The 10,284-nt window shown below is 44.6% G+C and overlaps 1 protein-coding gene and 1 non-coding gene across 2 annotated transcripts; both read right to left on the bottom strand.

The window, feature by feature from the left end:
- Positions 1-791: 791 nt before the first annotated feature.
- On the bottom strand, positions 792-5,476 carry gmeb1 (glucocorticoid modulatory element binding protein 1). The gene is given in 9 exon segments (XM_070436021.1): positions 792-1,759; positions 2,096-2,233; positions 2,929-3,066; positions 3,460-3,600; positions 3,975-4,123; positions 4,408-4,511; positions 4,841-4,962; positions 5,051-5,106; positions 5,323-5,476. Coding segments are annotated over 9 exon segments (1,947 nt in total). The 5' UTR covers positions 5,454-5,476.
- A 1,405-nt stretch (positions 5,477-6,881) lies between these two features.
- LOC111955406 (U11 spliceosomal RNA) lies at positions 6,882-7,017 on the bottom strand. The gene has a single exon (XR_002876123.1). It is a non-coding gene; the product is annotated as a U11 spliceosomal RNA (small nuclear RNA).
- Positions 7,018-10,284: the final 3,267 nt, after the last annotated feature.

The raw sequence follows: 10,284 nt of genomic DNA, 5'->3' as shown, positions 1-10,284 counted from the left end.
TGTCACCATACAGAGAATCAGGGTGAAATATAATTCAAATCTTCCAAAGAAAAAGCCCAAAAAGCTTTGATCTGACAATGGTGAGCTCAACAAGATACTATCTTTGTTTTGTTTGATAAAAAACTGCTGAAAAGACTTCATCCCAAAAGCTGCAAAGAGAAAGTGGTATGCTTTCTATTTTTGAAAGAAATGTGTAACAGAGCAGCCTGTTTTAGAACTGTTGCTGTCATCCCACAGTAGACCTCCAGCTCCACACACACACCAAAAGGGTAACACACCTCGAATACAACACCAGACTGTTATTCATACCAATCTCAATCCAATATCCTGGGACGTCTTCTGAAAATTGTATTTGGGTGTCTTCTTCAAGTTGAAGTCATACAAATGCGTTACAAAAACAAACAATATAAGATACGGTGCCTGGCTATGTTGTAATTTTGTTTTAATAAAAACTAACGAAACAACAATGAAAATAAGGGACACCTTGGCCTAGCTGCTAAGGACCACAGCTACACTAAAAAGGCTAGGTCTTTGGCAGCGTTCGGTGTACACTCCACACACTTGATCACACCACAAGTCTGCCTGCGTATTCTCTTTTATGTTCTGTCCATGAGTTCATATCCCTGGTCTCAGATCTGTTTGTGCCATCTTGCCAGCTCCTACGATAATTGTCACAGCAAGATGGCAAGACAGCACAAACAGATCTGGGACCAGGCTAGTCCATCCCTACTGTCTCACATGGCTCCAGGGGAAGGATAGGGTATTGTCTTTGTCTGCAGAGCTGAGCTGGATCATTTGTCCTTGTCCTCTTCCTGAGTCTCCTACTCGATCACCATTATCCTTAGGCCTGAGATCTGCCCATTAGCATCCAGCTGTACACCCTCTACCTGGCTCTGCTGCCCAGCCTCAAGCACATCCCCCTGGGCATCTTCCGACTCTCCCTGCATCACCATCTCCTCCCCTCCCTCAACCCCCTCCGAGACCATGGTCACCTCCATCCCAGTATGGACCACTACGGCAGAGCCCTCCTCCCCAGCCTCGGCCTCTCCTTCTTGGGCCAGCTGTAGCTCCATCACCGCCCCCATGGTCTGGTCATGGTCGCCCGGCGTGGGGTCGATCTCAATCACGGTGGTGTGTGCCTGGCTCTTGTCCTCAACCCCCTCCACCAATCCCTCCTGTACCATCCCCATCTCCACAACCTGGCCCATGGGCTGCTCCACCATCATCTCCCCACCGTCGGTCACCCCTCCCTGGGTGAGTTGGACCAGCTCCATGGGACTCATCATGGTTCCTCCCAGCTGACTGGGGTCCTGGAGGGTGGTGCCCACTAGCGTCAGCCCCTGGGAAGGGTGCAGCGTCAGGGTCTCCGTCTTGCCGTCGGCCCCCACCATGGTGGTGATGTATCGGGTGAAGGTCTGAGCGCCGGCGGGCAGAGTGTGAAGGGTTACCGTGTTGTTCTGTTGACCCAGCGTGGCCATTGGGAGGCCTGACAGGGAGAAGGGCTGGCCCATGGAGGAGAATGAAATGGGGGAGAGGATAGTGAACTGCTGGGGCTGCAGGGTGGCTGTCTGGGGCTGGGAGAGGGAGGAGGTGAGGAGGGTGGTGGTGGAGGCTGGCCGCTGCAGACGGGGGCGTTTGGCCTTGGGCTTGGTGGGTTTGCCTCCTGGGATGTGGCTGATGTTGTTGAGTGGCTGAGGGTGGCAGAGCTGAGCTCTGACGTGCTGCTGTCGTCTCTGTTCCTCCAGCTGCATCTCCAGGTCTGCAGAGATCAGGTCAGAGGTTAGAAATGACTCAGATGGTGCTCTACAGTAATCAACCGTATCAATTAGCAAGTGAATAGTTTTTGTTTGAGGCAATATCCAATACAGGTCGATCTTTACAATTAAATGTAGACTTCAATGCGGAATACACATTTCAGTTGAATGCATTCAGTTGTACAACTGACTAGGTATCCTTTCCATTTCAATTAAATGTTTTGTTCCCGACCATTCACATTAAATGATATGACTAAAATTKAAATTCTCCAGAACATCATAGGCTACATATCTCAATCTCCCTTCCTCTGCCTGAAGTTACTGAATTGATCATTACTCACTGGTCAGTGTGCTAATGACCTGCTCCTCTCCAGGGTCAGTCTGTTCTCTCCTTACGCTCAGGATGTGTTTGACCGAGTCCAGCAGGCCGAACACCTGGGCCAGGTTACTCAACACTGCCACCTCTACCAGACAGGAATCTGAGGTCCATCAGTGGGTAATCAATCACATGGTCAGTAATAACACATCCATCAGTCAATCAATTAATTAATGAATCAAAGACATTAAATGTGTTTCAACAAGACATATGTGTACCTTGTTTTTTGGTTGCCCCCATAATCTAGTCTTTTCTTTATGTTACTCCTGAGAAGTCAACGTTACTTCTCATTTTATTTCATCCCCAGACTTGATCAACAGAAACCAACGTTGCACCTGTGTGGCACCATGCATATACCCTTAGAATTGACCTGTACCCTATCCCCTCTGTCCTAGGCCTAGGTACCAGTACCCACACCTGTGTCTTGCATGGCAGCCTGCTTGCTGTGTAGCTGCACTCTTCTCAGGATCCATGACCTGTACCCTGTACCCGATCTCCTGTGTCCTAGGTACCAGTACCCACCTGCGTCCTGCATGGCAGCCTGCTCGCTGCGTAGCTGCACTCCTCTCAGCATTTATGACCTGTACCCTATCCCCTGTGTCCTTGGCCTAGCTACCAGTACCCACCTGCGTCCTGCATGGCAGCCTGCTCGCTGCGTAACTGCACTCCTCTCAGCATCTCCAGCAGCTCTGTCCTGATGTTGTCCACCACCTCCCCCATCAGGCCTACATCAGCTATGCCTCTCCAGAAGTTCAGTACCCTATCCCCTGTGTCCTTGGCCTAGCTACCAGTACCCACCTGCGTCCTGCATGGCAGCCTGCTCGCTGCGTAACTGCACTCCTCTCAGCATCTCCAGCAGCTCTGTCCTGATGTTGTCCACCACCTCCCCCATCAGGCCTACATCAGCTATGCCTCTCCAGAAGTTCAACGTCTCCTCTGGGGGAACAAAGGACACAGCAGAGATCAAATTCAAAGTAGGGTATATGCAATTTGAGTCACAGTTATGTGAGAGAGGTGAGGAAGAATTCATCCAGTCGCATACCAAGCAGACCTAAAGTCAAATATGTGTTACATACTTGAGATGTGGTTGGTTTAGCTTGACCAGCATGTAGGGTCGGTGGAGTTTGCACTTTGGGGATTATTTTATTGGTTTCCTTTTACTGGGCGAGCTAAATCAATCGCACCCAACAGCAAGTACTTGACATAGCTTCATACCTGGGTCAAATGCACTAAGATTAATACAAGACTAATGCCCAGACAACTATTTGACTTCAGAGTTGAGAGTATAAATATAGTCACGAGTGGGAACTGTTTAGGTGAAGAACTCACCTGATATCTCACTGGTTTCCTTCTTCTCTGTTGTCTCCACTGCTACGGCCCCAGAACTCCAATCCACTGTTCCGGTCAGAACCTCTGACCTCTCCTCTGTTGTCATGGCAACCTGGCCACCATTACCAATCACCACCTGGGCTACATGTCCAAAACGGGGAGAGACATGGTTAGCTACACTACTTACAATATTCAATATACAACATAAAACGGATGGTTCCGGTCCTGCATGCTTATTGACTGATAACGTATTCCAAACGTGTGTGTGTGTGTATGTGTGTGTGTGTGTGTGTGTGTTATATATATATATATACCAATGAAAATGTAAAGTTAATTGACATGCCTTAGAATATCACAAATTCAAAATGAGGTAAATGGGAGAATATTGGATTAAAAGGTTCTTTACCAAAAATAACTGCCAGACAAAATAATAACTGCCAGACAAACTTTTAAATTGTTTTGCCACAGACAATCAGATCTTAACAGCCCCCAGGGAGGGGCGTGTCTGGTCTCACCTTGTGAGGAGGTGGGTGTGGTGAGGCCGCTGCCGTCAGGGGGGAAGCGCGTGTTGTTGATCAGCAGGTCAAACTTGGTGCTTCGACACGTGTTGGTGCACAGAGTGCTGTGTTCATAGAAGTCTAGCTGCCCCGAGTCCATCATCTTCCTGAAGGAGAGAGATTATTAGATAAAGGTTAAGAGTGAGGAATGAGAGCGGGAAGGGACACACCATGTGCATCAATCACCTCGGGTTGATTTCCCCCTCAGACCTGGGATTCTAACTTGCAACCCTCCAGTTTCTGGCCCACCTCTCTAACTTCTTGACTACCTCTGAAGCCTAAGAGATAGGCATTTTGCCTATCTAATGATCTCAGATCTCTCCACAAGTGCATAGGGGGTAGGGGCTAGAGGCTAGGGGTTGATTTGGGACCGGTCGACTCTACTCCTGACCTGAGCATGACCCCGCTCATCCGGATAGCTCTCTTCCAGTCTTTCAGTGTAGCCTTCCCAGACATGTGGACAAACTGCTTGGGACTGATCAGCTGGTCTTCATACTGTATGGTGCAGACATTATAGGTAGAGAGTTTAGAAAGGAACCATCTGTTCACTGCGATTACAAAACAGATACCTATACCACCTTATCATAAAGGAGACAGCAAAGAAACAACTGGCCAATGAGAAACCTTCAACTGATGTCTAAGGCATTATTGAGGCAAACGGTATGTGACATTCTCACAATCTCATCTGTTGACAATGTACAAACAGGACTAAAACTCTTAAAAAGTATACCAAAGCTGGCAGTCTGAGCTGTTCCTTCTCTGCACACTAGCATTTGAAAAGCTTTATGATTTCTGTAGAGAATAGTGACCATGACAATACTAACCTTGACACATTTTACGTTTATTCCAGGACAGACAAACTTCTTGACCAGTAGCACAGCTTTACACTCTCCACATGTGATGGGATAGCCCAACTCTACGTCCTCCCCGTCAACTGTTGTTTCTTCTCAAGGAACACACACACACGTGCACATGTTTTATGATATGCTTTGTTTGTGTGGCACTGTGTGTGTGTCTGTGTGTGTGTTACTTACCTGGGTGTGACTCCACAGCCACAACAGCTGTGTCTGCCTCTCCCGACTCATCCATACTGCAAGGGAAAGTGAATACAAAACAAATGAAATCTTTGGCTAAAAAACAAAGCAGGGTCTGCTTGCCACAAGACTGTTAGCTCACTAACCTAAAACCTAGGCAATCAGCTTGGGGAGCCATCATGTGAGCGTGGTTCACCAAACCAACTCTGTTACACTAGTCTTGTCCTCTTTTCCCCCCCATCAGGCTCAAGTAAACATCAGTGTGTACCTACCTTGCTGTGATTGGTTGTAGCTGGAGGATGACCTGTGTCTTGCTTTCATTGTCATCACCATCATCTTCCTCAGCAGCCCTCATCACCATCAAGTCCCCCATGGAGACTGTCGTCACCTCGGTTTGTGCCATCCTGACTCCTCTCCCAGTGTAACCTACTGAAAACCCCAGATAGGGACGAAGAGCACAATGGTGACAAATAGGCAAGATTAGAAGAATGTGTGTGTGAAAGACTACTCACATACAGGAGGACAGATAGGACAAGGTAGAATATGGATAAGATGCTCTCAGGGCAGACCATGCCTATAAACAGATTCAGTTCAGTTGCCTCTCAGTTTCAGCCAATGGCTGTATGGTTTAATTTAAACCTCCAACGTGTTATTCAGTTATTCTGTCATAGTTAGAAAGGGGGGCACTGCATGGGGCTCATTGAAACCCACGGTTACTAGCTAGCYATCTTTCCTACTTGGTCCCTACACATTTAAAAGGCGAGGAGAAAAACCTGACTGAAAACTTGCTTTGCATAACTTTTAACTAGTAGCTAGCTATCGTTACACCTGGTCTCCTGGCTGTAACTAGTGCACTACATTGCCCATATCCACAGAAACGCTGCGTTAGCTAGCTAACTAACGTACTAGTTAAAAGTAATGTACAGCAAGTTTGCACTCAGTTTTTCTCCTCGCAACGTTTCTGTGGGTATGGGCAGTGCAGTGTAACTAGTTACAATCAGGAGATCAAGTGGTACATAGCTAACTAGCTGCTAACGCGCCATTTTCCTAAATAGCCTTTCCCACTGATCTGTATAGCTGAACGGCCTACGCCCATGCATTGTACTAGTCCGGCTATCTTGCTAGCAAGATGGCTAAGCTAACTAAAGTAATGGACTTTGGGCAGAGGTTTGGCGCTCACGCAACCTGTGGCCGGGATGTTACTAGCCACCTTGAGATTTACTGCGTGGCGGCGGTTACGTACCGCTTGTTTCMGACGATAGCGTGCGTCCGTTCGTTCTACTTTTTCTTTTCTCCGCTCCCCTTCAAAATTACGTCCCTGTGCGGCAGCACGTACACCAAACAACAACGCGGCGACGGCGTTGCCCCGCCATTCGGAGCGAGCACGGGGTGTTACCCCTTTAAAATTACCAAATCTACGTAGAGATAGACATTACCTCGCATATAAATCAGTTAACCTTTATGAACCGAATACACCTAACAGTACAAAGCCATCGTTTAGATTTTCCTTACCGTTTTTATGAACTCGAACACATCCCTACAAGCTGCTGGGCATGCGCACTTCGAGCAGTCACACTACCTCATATAGCGCGGCTCTCCAGTCATGCAGTCATGCTGCATCCTCAAAAATAGGTCAAAAATAAAAACAAGCCTGTTGACAACAGGTGTTAAATGTTTTATGACGGCAATCATCACTTATTTCACAGCATTAGAACAGTTGGATTGTGACCTGCTTTTGCGGACCAGTCGCACAAGTCTGTATGTACGGGCGCCGYACTACAATGCATCAAAACTTGTTTTGTTAAAAGGTTATTATTGTTATACAATATTATGGAGCGCAAAGATTCACGATCATTCGCAGCTCCGGGCAGTAAAAATTATGCTTCCGAAATCTCTTGATATCGATTCCGCAAGAAGAGTGGTGAATCCCCACCCTCCCTGTGCTAAACATAGCAGAAGCCCTTTTTATCTATATGATACAGTTTTTACAATCTGTTCTTTGGACACAGGGACTTCAGTCAGGGTAGGGAAAAACATTAAATGTATTTTATTCTGTTAGTGACTTTCCGTTGTATGAAATACTTAAATCATATTTTAGTTGACAAAACAACGAATAATATTGATGAATCAAATAGAATTAGATGCATTTATCCGTAATTTGCCATAACGCAAAGCATCATGGGATAGATAGGTTGAGCATTTTAGATTCTGATTGGTCCCCACGATAGCGCCTTGTAAATGTATTCCAAATCAACCTCTTCCCCGATTGCGTCTCAGTCCTGAAGTGTGTGCATGTTCACTACTCCCTGCAAATCAAACAATATTGGATTGTGTACTAGCGTTTCGAGATAACATTAATTTAATTTCAAATTAATGAAGGGAGCAAGTGCACACTTCAGGAGAAGTTTGAGATTATTGGGACGTAACGCTAGGATAATCGCTAAAAGGTATCCAGAATTTGTCTAATTAACATCAAAAGCTGTTGTTTTTCGTGTATTTTAGCTAACCCTTTTCCTAAACGTAACCTAATTATCCTAACCTGCTGCGTAAATTCTGCTAACAATCGTACCTCTCTGAAATAATGAATGGCCCTCCTTTCAGTAAAAATATGTTTACCCGACCCCCTAAAACCTGGAGAAAAAAAGTGTCCCTTCACTATACCAAAAACAATAATTCCAACAAAGCGTTTTGTAGTTACATGACAAAGTAAGCAGAAGGTTGTGGATTCGCATATCACCATGGACAGGAGTAGGGGTGATAAGATCCCCATTATAATAAAAGCACTGCATACATCTATCATCTTATCTGCGTCCGATAAAAAATAGCTTTTTATATACGCAATTCATGCACTTCTACGTCATTTTACATGACTGGAGAAAAACAGAATATTTATTTATACGACAACAGCCTGACAACCAACAACCAGCATGCTGTAGCCCCGGAGAGGTTGTGATTTCTATACAGGCTATTGTTAAAGAATAGGACAGTACTTTGTTTGGAACAGAGCTAAAGTTGTCTATACACATTGAGTGCAACAGAAGTATCAGATCATCAAAGAATTCGAGAAAAATACAATTGTTTTTTAACACAGCAGCCGCATATCATCAGGTAGGCCTACAGTGCATACGGAAAGTATTCAGACCCCTTGACTTTTCCCACATTTTGTTACGTTCCAGCCTTATTTTAAAATTGATTAAATCGTTTTTTCCCTCATCAATCTATACACAATACTCCATAATGACAAAGCAAAAACAGTTGCTAATTTCTGCTAATTTGTTAAAAATGAACGGAAATATCAAAATAATCATAATATCATAATAATATAATTATTCAGACACTTGACTCAGTACTTTGTGTATATGCACTTATAAAAAATGTTTTGGGGGAAATGATCATTTTCAAATATATTCTATTTTATTCAATGATATTGTTGTTACAGAATAGTTGTGTTTACTGTGATTAGGGCATGGGAATATAAGAGCATATGCTAGGCTAAATGAACAATCTAGGCATGCATAGTTTACCGCATGATCCTCAAACCAAAGACTGGCCAAACTCGTGTTTCTGAAAGTGAATTCCACTGCACTGTAGAATGACTGTAGCTTAATAAGGCATATTTTGTTGTTGAAGTGCTATTGTTTGTTTGTGTTTTCACAAATAAGTCACAATTTGTTTCTTAAATGGCAGGCTATAGCGTTCAAATAATAATAATATAGCCCAAATAATTCATTTTTGTTTCTTCTTAGGCTACCTGGCTTGCTCCTGACTGACTTAGTATGTAGTTTAATAGCCTGCTGAAATGTTGAACCTTAAATGAAAGTGACAGAATCACACATTACTTCCTAAGCAAAGTACATTTTATAAGGGCACAAGGCGAGACCCAAATGCAGACACAGGAGGCAGATGGTAGAGCTCCAATATTTATTATAACAAAGGGAGTAGGCAAAGGCAAGTCAGGGACAGGCGAGAGTACATAAACCAAGTGAGAGTCCAAACAGTACCAGATGATAGGCAGTCTCGAGATCCGAGTACAAAACAGTACAAGGGGATAGGCAGGCTGGTAGTCAGAACAGGCAGAGTGGTCAGGCAGGCGTGTTYGGAGTCAGAACAGGCAAGGGTCGAAACCAGGGRGACTAGAAACAAACAGACTGGGGAAAAATAGGCGCAAGGAAAACCACTGGTTGACTTGGCAAACAAGACAAACTGGCACAGAGAGACAAGAAACACAGGGATATATACACCGGGGATAATAAGCGACACCTGGAGGGGGTGGAGACAATCATAAGGACAGGTGAACCAGATCAGGGTGTGACACATTTTTTGTCTCCTCGGCTATAGTAGGTTGTACTGCAGCCTATGAATGTCAAAAAGAGAATAAATAAATCCCATATGCATCAGAGTCTTTCCCGGCATGTTACAGCTTGTTTCTAGCACAAAGCATTGCAGACTAAAGCGTCATTATAGATTGCTTCATATAATCATGTCCATTTTTGAGAGCCACAATACTCTCACACCCTCACATACCCCCTTAATTTGAGCCCTGGTTTTAACTTAACACACCAAGCCCTTCACTGACACTGAGATATTTAAGGAGTGCATGGTGATGGAAGGAATTGGCTGACGAAATCTATGGATAGCAGACTATCATTTAATCTGTCAAACASGTAGGCCTACCTCTTATTTCTTGAATAGGAAGAAATAGGCTCCAAGACAAAGAAAGCCCTCTTGCTTTAGGTAGCCTAAAGTCAAATTAAAGGAAGACAGTTTATCCGAATTAGACCTTCTCCAATTAGTCTACTTTCAGCAGCCATGTGCTGTCCATTTTCACGGCTGCCACTTCGAAGTATATAAATTAAGTTATATGGCTTATTGTGAGGTCAATAACTGTGATAAATAGCTTCGTTATGGGAAAATAAATATTTTTTTTACTCAAATCAATTATAGCAGTAGCAAGCTTACCTCTGGTCCTCGTTCTCATCTTTGGGCTCTCTCTCTCAAACTGAACAGGACATCAGTAGGCCTAGTCCGCTTACACAGATATTGCATTTTTTGACATATAAAAACATATTTTCAGAAGAAGCCTTTGACTCGCCTACTGAAGTGCCACCGTACACAGCACATCCATTGGTTAGGCACCACAAAAGGGTTTACATCAGCAAGAGCAGAGCAGGCCAGGCCTCATGATTGGGATAGCCTATCCATTACAGTGTGTAATGCAGTGTAGCCTAGGTTTA

The sequence above is a fragment of the Salvelinus sp. IW2-2015 genome, linkage group LG30 (assembly GCF_002910315.2).
Source record: "Salvelinus sp. IW2-2015 linkage group LG30, ASM291031v2, whole genome shotgun sequence".
Taxonomy (NCBI): Eukaryota; Metazoa; Chordata; class Actinopteri; order Salmoniformes; family Salmonidae; genus Salvelinus; species Salvelinus sp. IW2-2015.
The sequence above is the reverse complement of the archived record's forward strand: the minus strand, read 5'-3'. Positions and strand labels throughout refer to the sequence as shown.